This window comes from Carcharhinus amblyrhynchos, chromosome 12 (assembly GCF_965287045.1).
Source record: "Carcharhinus amblyrhynchos chromosome 12, sCarAmb.v2.hapA, whole genome shotgun sequence".
In the NCBI taxonomy this organism is placed as follows: domain Eukaryota; kingdom Metazoa; phylum Chordata; class Chondrichthyes; order Carcharhiniformes; family Carcharhinidae; genus Carcharhinus; species Carcharhinus amblyrhynchos.
The window spans coordinates 1,758,199-1,776,386 of NC_137335.1; the positions used below are offsets into that span (position 1 = coordinate 1,758,199).

At 46.6% G+C, this 18,188-nt stretch overlaps 1 protein-coding gene across 1 annotated transcript in view; it reads right to left on the bottom strand.

Moving 5' to 3' along the window:
* The window catches only part of abch1 (ATP-binding cassette, sub-family H, member 1), a 37,100-nt gene that overhangs the window by 100 nt on the left and 18,812 nt on the right, over positions 1-18,188 (bottom strand). Inside the window, exons 11-19 of the mRNA XM_080199707.1 lie at positions 17,111-17,181; positions 16,525-16,574; positions 16,365-16,421; positions 13,280-13,350; positions 9,624-9,712; positions 7,303-7,406; positions 4,809-4,968; positions 3,272-3,376; positions 1-49 (exon numbers count right to left, since the gene is read on the bottom strand). The exon at positions 1-49 is cut by the window's left edge and continues 100 nt beyond it. Of these exons, the coding sequence (XP_080055833.1) occupies positions 1-49; positions 3,272-3,376; positions 4,809-4,968; positions 7,303-7,406; positions 9,624-9,712; positions 13,280-13,350; positions 16,365-16,421; positions 16,525-16,574; positions 17,111-17,181 (756 nt within the window). The remainder of the gene's footprint in view (positions 50-3,271; positions 3,377-4,808; positions 4,969-7,302; positions 7,407-9,623; positions 9,713-13,279; positions 13,351-16,364; positions 16,422-16,524; positions 16,575-17,110; positions 17,182-18,188) is intronic.

The window sequence follows — 18,188 nt, forward strand, 5'->3', positions numbered from 1 at the left end:
AGGGTAATCAGGAATCCAGTCCACACTGGCCAGTGGGTGAGGCCCCATCCTGCAATATTAAAGGAACACAGCATATTTCACAGTAACTTCATTGCAGTGTTAATGTAAGCCTACTTGTGAGACTGATAAATAAACTTTAAACTTTAAAAAGATGGAAAATCTTTAAAAAGGTTTCTGAGAAGGATTAATTTGGTCAAATGTTGTAGAGTTAAGTTATAGAGTTATAGAAGTTTACAGCACGGAAACAAGCCCTCCGGCCCAACTTGTTCATGCCGTCCAGTTGAAGAAGTTGACTGCTTCTAAACCTTGAGTGTGTGTTCAAATTTGCCAAGACAAAACTTCAACAGTAAAAGTGAATAGGATGTATAAACACTCAGTAAACTCTCTCCAACTGTTTGGCATTTTTTTTAGGTATTAGAAATTTGGTGCAGATGTATTTATTGGTTCAATGGGCAATCAGCACAGTTGAGGAAGGGAGAAGTCTTGCAGCTGTTGAGTTGTTATGTTCCAGTCTGACAGCAGGCACCCTCTGTCATTTGAAGTCCTGATTTTTAATTATAGAATCGGTTTGGCCACATTCCAATCTGCTTCGCCCAGTTTACAAACTGTATCCCAATGAAAAACAACTCAAATCAGAAAGGCAGACATTCCTTTTGTAAAAGTCTGATCAGTTTCTAACGTGAGTACCCAGTGCAGGTGTTTGAGCAGGAAACCACAGCTCAGAAAAGAAACAGCCGTTTGATTCATAATTCATTTCACAAATGACAGAAATATATTGAGTAATCTCACAGGAAAGGTCATGGTAGGTTAGAGATATTATAGCCTTCTGTCTGAAATGTTTAATTAATGGTTGTCTCACTTCCTAAATTTCCCTGAAATACATATTCCAATCAGAAACAAAGTTCTGCAGTAAGCAAATGTATTTTCATTCTTTCATGGGATGTGGGTGTTGTTGGCGAGGCCAGCGTTCATTACCCATCCCTAACTGGCTGGATTGCTTCACAGAGCTGGCACCTTCTTATCTCTCAGGCGACACTAATGACCCCCCTGTGCGCTGCGGCGAACAAATTCAGAGAACTATACAAAGGCCATCTACATTTCATAATCCAGGCTGGCCAATTGGAGTCTCTTCATCTCCGAGCACAAAGGGTCCGCAACCCTCCTTTCAATTCCTAAAGGTTTAGACATTCCACAATCTTTGGGACTTAGGTGAGGAATACACATCCTTTATCAAAGACAATGTGGAGAGATGGGAGTCATGTGAGATGGATCACTAACTTGTGTAACCAGTTATATTACCTTGCTGCTCTGTGAAATCTCAGTCTGCCCATTTACCATCTAATGGTGAGGGTGGGATTGCTGTCGGTGCAGCTCGATGGGCTGAATGGCCTCCTTCTGCTCTTTCGGGATTCTATAATTTTATGATTCTATCATAAAATTTTGCCCAGGTTGGACATCTGGCCTCACCCACACTCCTTCTGCCAGAAATTCTGTACCTGCGCCTCTAAGACTGATCCATCTCTGCCGGACTATCTCATTGTTGGAAGTCGACTTCACTGGAAACGTGAATTATCCAGCATCACTTTTCAGCCTGTCGACCTCATTGGAGCTGGAATCTGGACTTGTGAAACAATAATTATTTTCTCTGTAGTTTTTGCTCTTTCTTTCTCTATCCCTCTTTTACACTACAAATACAAAGCAGGTTACATTGTGGCTCTCCTCCCATGTTTTAATATGTACAAATAAACTAACCCTTTGAGTTTATCCTATCTCAAGTTTGCTGCATACCAAAACCTAGGAGTTTGGAAATATGTGCGGCACAGTGGCACAGTGGTTGGCACTGCTGCCTCACAGCGCCAGGAATCCAGGTTCAATTCTGGTCTCAGGTCACGATCTGTGTAGAGTTTGCACGTTCTCCCTGTGTCTGCATGGGTTCAGCAGGTGGTCAGGAAGGCAAATGGGATGCTGGCCTTCATAGCGAGGGGGATTGAATATAAAAGTAGGGAGGTATTGCTGTGGCTGTATAGGGCATTGGTGAGGCCGCAGCTGGAGTACTGTGTGCAGTTTTGGGCGCCGTACTTACGCAAGGATATTTTGGCCTTGGAGGGAGTGCAGAGGAGGTTTACTAGGCTGATGCCGGAGTTGAGGGGGTTGAGCTATGAGGAGAGGCTGAATAAACTAGGCTTGTACTCGTTAGAGTTTAGAAGAATGAGGGGAGATCTCATTGAGACGTTTAAGATGATGAATGGGATGGATAGGATAGAGGTGGAGAGACTCTTCCCGCTCAGAAAGGACAGTAGGACTAGGGGGCACAGCCTCAAGATAAAGGGGGGGCGGTTTAGAACGGAGTTGAGGAGGAACTTCTTCACTCAAAGGGTGGTGAATCTCTGGAATTCTCTGCCCGTTGAAGTGGTGGAGGCTGCCTCGCTAAATATTTTTAAGACGCGGGTTGATGGGTTTTTGATAAGAGAGGGGATTAAGGGTTATGGGGAGAGGGCGGGAAAGTGGAACTGAGCCACGACAGATCAGCCATGATCTTATTGAATGGTGGGGCAGGCTCGAAGGGCTAGATGGCCTACTCCTGCTCCTATTTCTTATGTTCTTATGTTTCCTCCGGATGCTCCGGCTTCCTCCCACAGTCCAAAGGTGTGTGGGTTAGGTTGATTGGCCATGCTAAATTGACCCTAATGTCAGGGGATTAGCAGGGTAAATATGTGGGGTTATGGGGGTAGGGCCCGGACGCGACTGTGGTCGGTGCAGACTCGATGGGCTGAATGGCCTCCTTCTGCACTGCAGGAATTCAATGATTCTATGTCACCATTTATAAAGGGGCAAGCAAATCCAAACCAGCTTCTTATTTATGGGTGTGCGATGAGAAGAGAAATTACTGCAGTTTAAATTAACCCTTTCCTGTCTGTAACATGGCTTTGTAATTTAGTGCTTTGAGCTTTCAGGTAAATATTTATATCCACAGTGTTTTCCAATCATCACTCGTGTGATTACACACACTAACATCATTCTATAATCCCGAAAATTCCAGAATCCAGAGAGGGATTGGTCCCAGGCATCCTGTACTGGAGAGGTTACAGTGTAACAGATATAAACTAAACATAAAACATTGTTTCTGGAAATTCCATATTATCCTGGCAAAAAAATGAACATTTTTACCTTTATCTTTGAAAATTAGTTTCTAGGTTTAAAAATTAGCTTTCGACTTATTGAAATGAACAGAAATTGTCCACACTGAATTGATTGAGAAATACATCCCTACCTCGGTAAATTACATCTCGGAGAGCCTCGGCTGCGTAGGTTTGAGGCAAAATTAAACTAAAACATCTCAGCGGATAAGGGATACTTTCAATTGGCCAGATAATCCCTGAAACAAAAGGAGATGACTTTGGAATATGATCATCTGTGATTCTGATACACCGTCGGTAAGAATGAGATTAACAGGAAGAAAAGGTTTTCCTCATCAGTGAGTTGTTGTGATCTGGAAGGTGCTGCCTGGTGGAAGCAGATTCAATCGGAACTTTCAAAATGGAATTGAATGAATACTTCAAGCTCAGGAACTTCATCACCTGCCTCTAGTAAACTCAACGTGCTGTCAGTCTCACTGTGACCACTTCACCGGAATTCCACAGGAAAATAAACTTCCTGGGAAATGATAAGACATTGTATGGTTGAGTTGGTGATTTCTATTGTTGGGAATTACACAATAGGAAAATGAGATGGCAAAATGTAGGAACACCAGATGCAAAACAGGAAGCTGTGGAAACAATCAGGAACTGACTGACTTTGGACACAAGGTGATGACAAACTGAGGAAAACAAGTAAAGATGAGGAAATCTCAGAGATTATCTTAAATGCAGAGTGACAGGACTCAAACTTTTATTGAAAGTGGGATTCTGAAAGGGTTAAGCTAATGCTGTACTCGATGCATTTCTTACTTATTTCACAAAATTTTATTTTCCACATCAATTGGAATAAGTTCTTGAGCTGATGATTCATCTTTGTCGCTGTTTTTGGATATTAGCCCACGTTCTAAATCGCACCGAGTGTTATTTCCCCATCAGCCTCAATTATAAAACTCTCATCCCTGTCTTCAAATCCCTCCCTGGCTCCGTTACCTCCCGACCTCTGTAACCTCCTCCAATCCCGCACCCTCTGAGATCTCAGCATTCCTCTATTTCCAGCTGGATGGCCTCCTCCTGCTCCCAGATCCTAAGTTCATACGTTCCACCCTCTCGAGCAAACCCATTTTAAACATCCCACCGTTGGCAGCCTGGGTCCCAGGCTGAGGAACTCCCTCCCTCAGTGGTGGGCACGGTGGCACAGTGGTTAGCACTGCTGCCCCTTAGCACCAGGGACCTGGGTTCGATTCTGGCCTTGGGTGACTGTCTGTGTGGAGTTGCACATTCTCCCCGTGTCTGCATGGGTTTAATCTGGGTGCTCCGGTTTCCTCCCACAGTCCAAAGCTAGGTGGATTAGCCATAGTAAATGCATGGGGGTTATTGGGATAAGGTAGAAGGGAGGGCCTGGAGAGTCAGTACAGACTCGATGGGCTGGATGGCCTCTTTCTGCTCTGTAGAGATTCTATGGTAAATCTCTCCACTTTGCTCTATGTTGCTTTCCTCATTTAAGATGTTTGTTAAAACCAACCTCTTTGACAAACTTCATCTGCCCGAGGCCCTTCCGTCACCCCTGTTACTCAATGTCAAACTCTGTTTTATAATCACTCCTGGGAGACGGTTTGTTAAATTAAAGGTGCTTTATAAATGCAAAATGTTTTTCTGTTAAAACTCACTGACCGCTCAGGACAATATCTGGATAGAAGATTCCCAACGCAACCTGGGCCGCTGACTGCTCATCATCAAATGCAGCTGAGATGACCAGGCCCAGGGACATTCCAGTGAGGCCTTGCATTAAGATCAGGAAGATGATCAGGAACAAGTTCCCTTCATTGGGAATCTATGGGAGAAAACACGGATAGGAATGATTAGTCCCAGGCAGTCAATTGTTTCAGCTTCACTTTTTAATCAAAGGGAAGCAGTTACTTGAGGTAACTGTAAACATTCACTGCCTCCACCCCCAATGCAGAGTTCCATCTACAAGATGCACTGCAGCAACTAAACCTCCTTCGCGAGTTCCTTTCCAATCTACTTCTCTACCAGAGAGAAGGACAAGGGCAGCAGATACCTGGGAACAGCACCTGCGGATTCCCCTCCCAGCCACTCACCATCCTGATGTGGAAATATATCGCTGTTCCTTCACTGTCGCTGGGTCACTCCCTCCGTAACTAGATGACTAGAGGGCACAGCCTCAGGATAAAGGGGGGGGGGGGGGGGAGGGGCGGTTTAGAACGGAGTTGAGGAGGAACTTCTTCACTCAAAGGGTGGTGAATCTCTGGAATTCTCTGCCCGTTGAAGTGGTGGAGGCTGCCTCGCTAAATATTTTTAAGACGCGGGTTGATGGGTTTTTGATGAGAGAGGGGATTAAGGGTTATGGGGAGAGGGCGGGAATGTGGAACTGAGCCACGACAGATCAGCCATGATCTTATTGAATGGCGGGGCAGGCTCGAAGGGCTAGATGGCCTACTCCTGCTCCTATTTCTTATGTTCTTATGTAACAGCACCGTGGGTGTACCCACAGCACATGGACTGCAACGGTTCAAGAAGGCAGCTCACCTTCTCAAAGGCAATAAACGCTGGCCTGGTCAGCAATGCCCATGTCCCACAAACAAATTTTTAAAAAGTCATTTCCATCATCTTTCATTTGGGACTGAATTTTATCTGAGAATTGGTGCAGTGTTTGGTATAAATTGTGGGGTTTTTGTGTTAAAAGCTGATCTGACCAACTGTACAATGTATTCCTATCAGGTGTCCGTCTGACATCTCGACATGGAGCTGAGGGCAGGCTGAGCGAAGCAACAACTCGGTGCAAAAATCGGCCAAGTTCAGATCATTGTTTGGTGATCGTTTGGAACTTAAATCTCGCCTCACAGCCTGTACAGCATCAATGGAATAATATCTCTCTCCAGAGTTAGCAACATTGAACAGGCAATTCTCAGCAAGTTTTGTTGATGTTTAGTATTGCTGATGAGTGTCACATTGACTCAAAGGGAAACAAATATCGGAATTCACCCAAGCTCAGAGCAGCAGGAGGTGATTTCAGATCCAGAATGCCCCATTGCTTCAATCCCCAATCTCAGCTGTTTAGTTTCAGGGCAATGAACACAGCTTGCCCTGTAGTGAGAGGGAGGTTATCTCAGTGCTGTTACCTTGGCTCTCCCTGTTTACAGGGAGCTGTCTGTGGAGCAGGACAGTGAGCTGCCACTTGTGCTGCATGCTTCTAATGCATAGATTTACCCTGATTGGACTTTAACCTGGTGTTGTGAGTCTTCTTACTGTGTCCTGATGTCAGACAGCCCCAGTCTCCACTAACCCCCACCCTGCCTTGCTGAGTTTGATGCCTGTCAGATAGCTCGTTGGGAGGGGGGGTGGGGGGGAGGGTCTCCTGTAATACCCCAGCACCCCAACCCCGAGCCAGGCCTGCCCTAGATCTCAGCTTTGAGGAGCTGTCCCTCTGCACCTGGCAGCTATCGTCACACTTATTTATACTTTTTGTTGAAGTCCTCACAAATGTTCAAGTTTAAAGTTTATTTATTCATATCACAAGTAGGCTTACATTAACACTGCAATGAAGTTACTGTGAAAATCCCCCAGTTGCTACACTCAGATGCCTGTTTGGGTACACTGAGGGAGAATTTAGCACAGCCAATGCACCCGAACCCGCACCTCTTTCAGACTGTGGGAGGAAACCAGATCGCCCGGAGGAAACCCATGCAGACATGGGGACAATGTGCAAACTCCACAGACAGTGGCCCAAAGCTGGGAATCGAACTGGATCCCTGGTGCTGTGAGGCAGCAGCGCTAACCACTGTGCCACTGTGCCAGCCTCACCCCCATCCGATGTCCACTTCACCTGCTGGGACTGCCAGCCTTAGGGAGACACCCTGACCAACACTCCCAGAGGCAGCCTCTAGTGAGGTCTTCCAAGTGGCCAGGTCTTAGAAACCAGCGGAAGCAGGTCCTGGAAATGATCCCTTCCTTCATTGGCAAACTCATGTTGGAAAGATCCTGAATAGTGTTCAGATGTCTGGACCCTTCAATAAACGGGTGTCAGTGACAGGCTCGTCTGTATCTGTCTGTCTGTTGTATTAATCTCAATAACATGGAACCAAGCTGCAGACTGTGGGCAGACTCACCAATACTTTCCCATTTGAAAGTTTTGCAGGGAACTGACCTTGAAAACGAGGAAGGTAAAGATGAGTAACAACGCTATCTGAATAATCATTGTCAGCAGGTGGGAGAAAGCATGAGCCAAGGTTATCTCCAGGGAACTAACACCTGAATAAAAACAATGAATAAAGACGTACACAAAAATATTTACTCACCAAAGCAGAGTTAATACAGCTGCCTTTCCAACAATAATATCCTACCTGGAATATGATTTAAACTTTTACTTCATAAAATACAAGCACAATATCCAGTGACCCCATTCCTTACCTGCCCTCCTCCTGCTCGCAAATCCTACCGTACAAATATTGTATTTATCTAAATAACTTCCTTTAAAAATTATAGTAAGAAGTCTCACAACACCAGGTTCAAATCCAACAGGTTTATTTGGAATCACGAGCTTTCGGAGCGCTGTCCCTTCACCTGATGAGTCACTCACCAGGGTACGGACAGGGGCAGGGTCCCGAAAGCTTGTGCTACAAATAAACCTGTTGGACTTTAACCTGATGTGCTGAGACTTCTTACTGTGTTTCCCCCAGTCCAATGCCAGCATCCTGGCTCTAAAATTTGTAAACTTTCTTTAAAAACTATAAATCTGTTGCCAAAAAATCTCCAGCTACAAGTTTCCGGTGGGTTTAGTTTCCGGTGGGTTTAGTTTCCGGTGGGGTTTAGTTTCCGGTGGGGTTTAGTTTCCGGTGGGGTTTAGTTTCCGGTGGGTTTAGTTTCCGGTGGGGTTTAGTTTCCGGTGGGGTTTGGTTTCCGGTGGGTTTGGTTTCCGGTGGGTTTGGTTTCCGGTGGGGTTTAGTTTCCGGTGGGGTTTGGTTTCCGGTGGGTTTGGTTTCCGGTGGGTTTGGTTTCCGGTGGGGTTTAGTTTCCGGTGGGGTTTAGTTTCCGGTGGGGTTTGGTTTCCGGTGGGGTTTAGTTTCCGGTGGGGTTTAGTTTCCGGTGGGGTTTAGTTTCCGGTGGGGTTTAGTTTCCGGTGGGTTTAGTTTCCGGTGGGGTTTAGTTTCCGGTGGGTTTAGTTTCCGGTGGGGTTTAGTTTCCGGTGGGTTTAGTTTCCGGTGGGGTTTAGTTTCCGGCGGGTTTAGTTTCCGGTGGGGTTTGGTTTCCGGTGGGTTTAGTTTCCGGTGGGGTTTAGTTTCCGGTGGGGTTTAGTTTCCGGTGGGTTTAGTTTCCGGCGGGGTTTGGTTTCCGGTGGGGTTTAGTTTCCGGCGGGGTTTAGTTTCCGGTGGGGTTTAGTTTCCGGTGGGGTTTAAGGAGTTAGTTGATAAGACTGGGAAATGCCTTTGGGAACACACTGAACCGTGACCCTGGATTGGTTAAAGCAGAACAAAAGCTGGAGCTATGGCCCGTTTGTTCTGATTGAGTTTGGTAGATTGTAGCTGACACATCCTCACGGTGAAGTCTTGTCATTGCCCAGTTTGTGGAAGTGGCTGGATGCCGGAATATTTTCCGACTGGGGGCGGTTTATTGTGACGTCTTCAACACTCTCTGGCTTTACCGGAGAGAAGCCAGTTAATGTGCATTCCTGCACTGTGACACCCTCAAACTCGTAATCACAGTCAGTACTCAACAGCAGATACGTGGCATGGTCAGTCTATTGTTGTTTTGTAAATATCATATTTATACAATGTGTAATAGACAGAGCCATTACTCACTAAGCACTGAATATGGTCTCTCTTTTACAACTTCTACAGATACGCCATAGAAAGCATTCTTTCTGGTTGTATCACAGTTTGGTCTGGGCTCCTGCTCTGCCCAAGACCGCAAGGAATTACAAAAGGTCATTAATGTAGCCCAATCTATCACACAAACCAGCCTCCCATCCATTGACTCTGTCTACACTTCCCGCTGCCTCGGAAAAGCAGTCAGTATAATTAAGGACCCCACACACCCCGGACATTCTCTCTTCCACCTTCTTCCATCACGGAAAAGGTACAAAACCATCTCGAGAACAGCTTCTTCCCTGCTGCTGTCAGACTTTTGAATGGACCTACCTCACATTAAGTTGATCTTTCTCTACACCCACGCTATGACTGTAACACTACATTCTGCCCCCTCTCCTTTCCTTCTCTGTGAACAGTATGCTTTGTATAGTGCATAAGAAACAATACTTTTCACTGTACGTTAACACATGTGACAATAATAAACCCAGTGAAATGAAGTTAAATCACATCTCTGTGGACCTTACTGAGAATGTTCCAATCAGATTCTTACAGCCACTGATTTTAAGCTGATGAACAAAGTTGTTTGAGGATTCACAAAGAATGGTTTTACGTTTGTTTAAGGGGTTAATTGACTTTGTCCCAATAATCAAGCCACACAAACCTGCCACCCAGCACCGGTCCAGTAATCCTCCTTTCCGTTCAGTTACAAACGAGAGTGCAGTTAGACCAACAGCCAGGAAGAAAGTGATGCTGTGAAGATTTAAAGTAAGCACTTTGTGACAATGACATTGTGGATGGTGTTTTAAATGAGTTCCATGTAGCAATTAATGATAAAAATACAGCAGTGACTGAATCAGGACTGACACTATCTGATCTCAAACCCTACTGCTGTGGCACTGATAGGAGTGGTATGGGGAGGGGGGGTAATCAGTGGGAGGGGTGTTATGGGGGTATCAGTGGAAGGGTATCAGTGGGCCGTTGTTACTAGGAGAGGGTATCAGTGGGCCGTTGTTACAGGGAGTGGGTATCAGTGGGGGAGTTTACAGGGAGTGGGTATCAGTGGGGGAGTTTACAGGGAGTGGGTATCAGTGGGAGGTGTTACGGGGACAGGGTATCCGTGGGGGGTGTTACGGGGAGGGGTTATCCATGGCGGGGGGGTTACGGGGAAGGGGTTTCAGTGGGGGGTGATACAGGGTGAGGGTGGCACGGTGGCACAGTGGTTAGCACTGCTGCCTCACAGCACCAAGGACTTGGGTTCGATTCCCAGCTTTGGGTCACTGTCTGTGGAGTTTGCACATTCTCCCCGTGTCTGCATGGGTTTCCTCCGGGCGATCTGGTTTCCTCCCACAGTCTGAAAGACATACTGGTTAGGGTGCACTATGTTGTGCTAAATTCTCCCTCAGTGTACCCAAACAGGCACCGGAGTGTGGCGACTGGGGGTGTTTCACAGAAACTTCATTGCAGTGTTAATGTAAGCCTACTTGTGATACGAATAAATAAACTTTAAACTTGAACATTTGTGAGGACTTCAACAAAAAGTATAAATAAGTGTGACAGTAGCTGCCAGGTGCAGAGGGACAGCTCCTCAAATCTGAGATCTAGGGCATGCCTGGCATGGGGTCGGGGTGCGGGGCTATTACAGGAGACCTCCCCCCCCCTCGAGCTATCTGACAGGCATCAAACTCAGCGAGGCAGGGTGGGGGTTAGTGGAGACTGGGGCTGTCTGACATCAGGACACAGAGGGGGGGTGCTACAGGGGTATCAGTACTGAGCACATCTGGACAGGAGGAAAGTGATATTTAAAGGAAGCTAAGTGTTTGTATTGTGCACAGAAACTTCAGATTTAAAGAAAACATCAACATTTCGCTTTTCACCATGGACTGTTGGTAAAGATTTTCATTTCTTTTCTAAAGAAATGCCTACACTGGTCCAAAGTATTCATTACCTCCGCAGGGGCAATCAGATATTAGATCAATAAAAATAATATTTGTTATTTTATTGGAGGATTTGCAGTCAGTTTATTTTGGTAGGTCACTGTTTAGAATGTTGTATGTTATAGAATCATATGAAAAGTATCTAATTTGGCAGCATTCTAACTGTAAGCTGTACTGTATCACTAACACTAACTGTAAGCTGTACTGTATCAGTAACACTAACCGTAAGCTGTACTGTATCAGTAACACTAACTGTAAGTTGTACTGTATCACTAACACTAACTGTAAGCTGTACTGTATCAGTAACACTAACTGTAAGCTTTACTGTATCACTAACACTAACTGTAAGCTGTACTGTATCACTAACACTAACTGTAAGCTGTACTGTATCAGTAACACTAACCGTAAGCTGTACTGTATCAGTAACACTAACTGTAAGTTGTACTGTATCACTAACACTAACTGTAAGCTGTACTGTATCAGTAACACTAACCGTAAGCTGTACTGTATCAGTAACACTAACTGTAAGTTGTACTGTATCACTAACACTAACTGTAAGCTGTACTGTATCAGTAACACTAACTGTAAGCTTTACTGTATCACTAACACTAACTGTAAGCTGTACTGTATCACTAACACTAACTGTAAGCTGTACTGTATCAGTAACACTAACTGTAAGTTGTACTGTATCACTAACACTAACTGTAAGCTGTACTGTATCACTAACACTAACTGTAAGCTGTACTGTCTCACTAACACTAACTGTAAGCTTTACTGTATCAGTAACAGTAACTGTAAGCTGTACTGTATCACTAACACTAACTGTAAGCTGTACTGTATCACTGACACTAAGAATAAGCTGTACTGTATCACTGACACTAACTGTAAGCTGTACTGTATCACTGACACTAACTGTAAGCTGTACTGTATCAGTAATACTAACTGTAAGCTGTACTGTATCACTAACACTAACTGTAAGCTGTACTGTATCACTAACACTAACTGTAAGCTGTATTGTATCACTAACACTAACTGTAAGCTTTACTGTCTCACTAACACTAACTGTAAGCTTTACTGTATCAGTAACAGTAACTGTAAGCTGTACTGTATCACTAACACTAACTGTAAGCTGTACTGTATCACTGACACTAAGAATAAGCTGTACTGTATCACTGACACTAACTGTAAGCTGTACTGTATCACTGACACTAACTGTAAGCTGTACTGTATCACTGACACTAAGAATAAGCTGTACTGTATCACTGACACTAACTGTAAGCTGTACTGTATCACTGACACTAACTGTAAGCTGTACTGTATCAGTAATACTAACTGTAAGCTGTACTGTATCACTAACACTAACTGTAAGCTGTACTGTATCACTGACACTAAGAATAAGCTGTACTGTATCACTGACACTAACTGTAAGCTGTACTGTATCACTGACACTAACTGTAAGCTGTACTGTATCAGTAATACTAACTGTAAGCTGTACTGTATCACTAACACTAACTGTAAGCTGTACTGTATCACTAACACTAACTGTAAGCTGTACTGTATCACTAACACTAACTGTAAGCTGTACTGTATCACTAACACTAACTGTAAGCTTTACTGTCTCACTAACACTAACTGTAAGCTGTACTGTATCACTAACACTAACTGTAAGCTGTACTGTATCACTAACACTAACTGTAAGCTGTACTGTATCACTGACACTAAGAATAAGCTGTACTGTATCACTGACACTAACTGTAAGCTGTACTGTATCACTGACACTAACTGTAAGCTGTACTGTATCAGTAATACTAACTGTAAGCTGTACTGTATCAGTAATACTAACTGTAAGCTGTACTGTATCACTAACACTAACTGTAAGCTGTACTGTATCACTGACACTAAGAATAAGCTGTACTGTATCACTGACACTAACTGTAAGCTGTACTGTATCACTGACACTAACTGTAAGCTGTACTGTATCAGTAATACTAACTGTAAGCTGTACTGTATCACTAACACTAACTGTAAGCTGTACTGTATCACTAACACTAACTGTAAGCTGTACTGTATCACTAACACTAACTGTAAGCTGTACTGTATCACTAACACTAACTGTAAGCTGTACTGTATCACTAACACTAACTGTAAGCTTTACTGTCTCACTAACACTAACTGTAAGCTGTACTGTATCACTAACACTAACTGTAAGCTGTACTGTATCACTAACACTAACTGTAAGCTGTACTGTATCACTGACACTAACTGTAAGCTGTACTGTATCAGTAATACTAACTGTAAGCTGTACTGTATCACTGACACTAGGAATAAGCTGTACTGCGTTGGTAACATTAACAGTATCGATAATATTGGTTTTACACTTCACCTTAGGATTACTCCTGGAATAATGAATGTGGTAAAATTTAACTGTTTATTCCCATAAATTGGCTCTTCAATCTGTAACGAAACAATATTGTTATTAACAGCAGAATTATTTGTAATGATATGTCATCTTACTGCCGCATATTAAACTCTTAGCTTCAAATCCATAGTCTTTTAAAATTCCCCAATTACTGAATGTATTCTCTGACAAAGAATCACCCAGAATCGAAATGTTGGGCCTGATTTTACCAAGAATTCACACCTGTTTTCAGGTGCAAAATCGCAGTAAATTCGGGAGTTGGGCCTTTAACGCGATCTGTACCCGAATCCGAGCAGATCACGGCATCACTGACCCCCGATTCGGACGGCCTGGAGATTTAAATGCATTAGTATTGCATTAAAACCGATTTAACAAACCGCGTGCCCAACTTTACCACCTAATCCCACTTTACTGTCTTCTGGTCCGTTCTGGGACCCACGCTGTAAACGAGCTGCTAAATAAAATCCAAAACCGAGTTTTTATTTTGCGGGTGAACCTCCGCAGTGAGTTCAGAACCTGCAATGGCCCCCTGACCCAGATCATCCTCTGAGGGGGGGTCAGAGCATCGTCTCGGAGGGGGGTGGTGTGGTGTGGGGGGGGGGAGGGAGGTGGGTCAGATGTATCCCTGTGGGCGGGGGGAGGGGGCGGAGGCCCGATTGCTCACTGATGGGTGGGGGGAGGGGGTGGGGTGGATGGATCTCCAGTTGGGGGGGGGAGGGGGTGGGGCGGATGGATCTCCAGTTGGGGGGGGGAGGGGGTGGGGCGGATGGATCTCCAGTTGGGGGGGGGAGGGGGTGGGGCGGATGGATCTCCAGTTGGGGGGGGGAGGGGGTGGGGCGGATGGATCTCCAGTTGGGGGGGGGAGGGGGTGGGGTGGATGGATCTCCAGTTGGGGGGGGAGGGGTGGGGCGGATGGATCTCCAGTTGGGGGGGGAGGGGGTGGGGCGGATGGATCTCTAGTTGGGGGGGGGAGGGGGTGGGGCGGATGGATCTCTAGTTGGGGGGGAGGGGGTGGGGCGGGTGGATCTCTAGTTGGGGGGGGGGAGGGGGTGGGGCGGATGGATCTCTAGTTGGGGGGGAGGGGGTGGGGTGGATGGATCTCCAGTTGGGGGGGGAGGGGGTGGGGCGGATGGATCTCCAGTTGGGGGGGGGAGGGGGTGGGGCGGATGGATCTCCAGTTGTGGGGGGAGGGGGTGGGGCGGATGGATCTCTAGTTGGGGGGGGGAGGGGGTGGGGCGGATGGATCTCTAGTTGGGGGGGGAGGGGGTGGGGCGGATGGATCTCTAGTTGGGGGGGGGAGGGGGTGGGGCGGATGGATCTCTAGTTGGGGGGGGGAGGGGGTGGGGCGGATGGATCTCTTGGGTGGGGGGAGGGGGTGGGGTGGATGGATCTCTAGTTGGGGGGGGAGGGGGTGGGGCGGATGGATCTCTAGTTGGGGGGGAGGGGGTGGGGCGGATGGATCTCTAGTTGGGGGGGGGAGGGGGTGGGGCGGATGGATCTCTAGTTGGGGGGGGAGGGGGTGGGGTGGATGGATCTCTAGTTGGGGGGGGAGGGGGTGGGGCGGATGGATCTCTAGTTGGGTGGGGTGAGGGGGTGGGGTGGATGGATCTCTAGGGTGGGGGGATGGGGTGGGGCGGATGGATCTCTAGTTGGGGGTGGAGGGGTGGGGTGGATGGATCTCTAGGGTGCGGGGGAGGGGGTGGGGCGGATGGATCTCTAGTTGGGGGGGGATGGGGTGGGGTGGATGGATCTCTTGGGCGGGGGGAGGGGGTGGGGTGGATGGATCTCTTGGGCGGGGGGAGGGGGTGGGGTGGATGGATCTCTAGTTGGGGGGGGGAGGGGGTGGGGCGGATGGATCTCTTGGGTGGGGGGAGGGGGTGGGGTGGATGGATCTCTAGTTGGGGGGGGAGGGGGTGGGGTGGATGGATCTCTAGTTGGGGGGGGAGGGGGTGGGGTGGATGGATCTCTAGTTGGGGGGGAGGGGGTGGGGTGGATGGATCTCTAGTTGGGGGGGGGATGGGGTGGGGTGGATGGATCTCTAGTTGGGGGGGGAGGGGGTGGGGCGGATGGATCTCTAGTTGGGGGGGAGGGGGTGGGGCGGATGGATCTCTAGTTGGGGGGGGGATGGGGTGGGGTGGATGGATCTCTAGTTGGGGGGGGATGGGGTGGGGTGGATGGATCTCTAGTTGGGGGGGGGATGGGGTGGGGTGGATGGATCTCTAGTTGGGGGGGGGATGGGGTGGGGCGGATGGATCTCTAGTTGGGGGGGAGGGGGTGGGGCGGATGGATCTCTAGTTGGGGGGGAGGGGGTGGGGTGGATGGATCTCTAGTTGGGGGGGGAGGGGGTGGGGCGGATGGATCTCTAGTTGGGGGGGGAGGGGGTGGGGCGGATGGATCTCTAGTTGGGGGGGGGGAGGGGGTGGGGGGAGCAGCAAGTTGTTCAGTTCAAGGGCAACTTGGGATGGCCAATAAATGCTGGTCCAGCCAGCGACGCGGTGTCCCAGAAAGGGATAAGAAAGGTTTGCGTTACGCTGGCAATATTGATTCAATCACTAGGTGCCTCTCTCCCCAGTTCCAGCTTCATTCATACCAATTCCAATACGTGGGTGACTCAAAACTTTCAAGGCATTGATAAAAGTATGAAATTCGTATCCCAGGCTCAAATAATTTGAAAGGTTCTAAGTGCTGTGCGTGGATGGTTCCGGTAAGTAGTCTCATACCAGGTTAAAGTCTAACAGGTTTATTTGGTAGCACGAGCTTTTGGAGCACTGCCCCTTCATCAGGTGAGTGAGGAGCTGTGTTCACAGACAGGGCAGATATATAGACACAGACTGAATTACAGGATAGTGGTTGGAATGCGAGTCTTTACAGGTATTCCAGTCTCTAATAGTGTAGACAATGTGAGCGGAGAGAGGGTTAAGCACAGGTTATCGAGGTGTGAACTGTCTCAAGCCAGTTCACCTTGATTTATAACCTGTGTGGGTGACATTCTCTCTTTGGCCTTAGTTAAGTGAGAGAAACATTCCGACTGACAAGTTGTTTGATTTACCTTTATGGGAAGCGAGGATAGGTATGATAATTTTCCCAGGATATCCTGAACAAATCTCTGTGATGAAAGATTAAAACAGACAGTTTAGAATCGGCTAAACATTGCCAAGCCGGGCAGTAAAAGTTGGGAAAAGTTTCAGTGAGATTTCTTCCAAAAATACCTTCAATGCTCCTTGTAGCTGGAGTTGGATGGTGTTTACAATTTCCGGGTCTAAAAGTCATTTAGAACATCAATATATCACTTCCATCTCATCAACAAGAAACCAGAACTGCTTTCACAAACTGTTAAATCAATATTACATACTTCACCTTCCAATCACAGAACATCTTTTGCAAAATTGCATTTATATAGCACCTTTATCACCCTAAAATATTTCAATAGCACTTTGCAGAAGCAATACAATTCAACACTGAGGCACAGACAATGGCCAAAAGCTTGGTCCGAGAGGTGGATTTTAAGGAGCATCTTGAAGGTATTGGAGTGAGGCGGAGAGGATCAGGGAGGTGATTCCAGAGTTGTTAAAAGCACGGCTGTCAGTGGTGGAGTGATTAAAACTGAGAATGCTCAGGAGACTGGGATTGGAGGAACAGAGGTCCTGGGGGTTTGTAGGGTTGGGAGGGGATCACAAGGATAGGAAGTCCCTGATCCTCACATGGAGGATAAGCAAGAAATAATAACTGAGCTTTAAGTTTCCAGCCAGTCAAACATTCTCCTTTATCACAGTGAGAAAGTTTAAATAAACTCACTTGTCATATCGAGCCAGACGTGGACGGAACCCCCATCAACTACAGTTTCATTGATTATTCTCTCGTATATCCTGAAACCAGAGACACACGTCACCACAGAACTAACGGTGAAGGACTCGGGGTCTGTACTCATTGGAGTTTAGAATGATGGGGGAGGACCTTATTGAAACTTACAGGATACTGCGAAGCCCTGGATAGAGTGGACGTGGAGAGGATGTTTCCATTAGTACAAAAAACTAGAACCAGAGAGGGCACAACCTCAGGGTAAAGGGACAATCCTTTAAAACAGAGACGAGGAGGAATTTCTTCAGCCAGAGAGTGGGGAATCTGTGGAACTCTTTGGGCTGTGGAGGCCAGATCATTGAGTATTTTTAAGACAGGGGTAGATAGGTTTTTGATTAATAAGGGGATCAGGGGTTATGGGGAAAAGGCAGGAGAATGGGGATGAGAAAAGAATCAGCCATGATTGAATGGCAGAGCAGATTCGATGGGCTGAGTGGCCTCATTCTGCTCCTGTGTCTCATGGTTTTATAGAAAGGCCAAGACTGAAACGGTGACTAGTCCCTTTGGTCAGAAGGCCGCTCACCGAGGACGGTAGCACAGTGGTTGTGATACCGGGCTGATAATTCTGTTACCAGGGCTTAATCATCTTCAGATATTTATTCAAATCCCATCACAGCGATTGGGTAAATTAAATTTGGCTAATTAAATACATCTGGCATGGTTACAATCCCTGTAAAGACAAATAACTTTAAGAAATTTAACCTGGGATTTTCCAGCCTCGTCCATGGCTGGGATTCTCCAGTCCCGCTGCAGTGAATCAATTTGGTTGAGCACCAAATTCTTTGTTCTCACTGGTGGTGATCGTGGGGTGAATGAGAGCGGAGAATTCCAGCCATATTTAAACAGCAAAGACTAATTATAACGATCACCTCAGAATTCAAGTTTTCTTGTGTGAATATCTCTTATTTTCTTCCTGGTAAGACAACTGAAGCCCTTCTTTAACAAGCAAGTCACTGGAGATTGTTGTCAGGCAGAATTTAGAACAGGTTTGTTAGACAGGAATCTAATCCTAGAA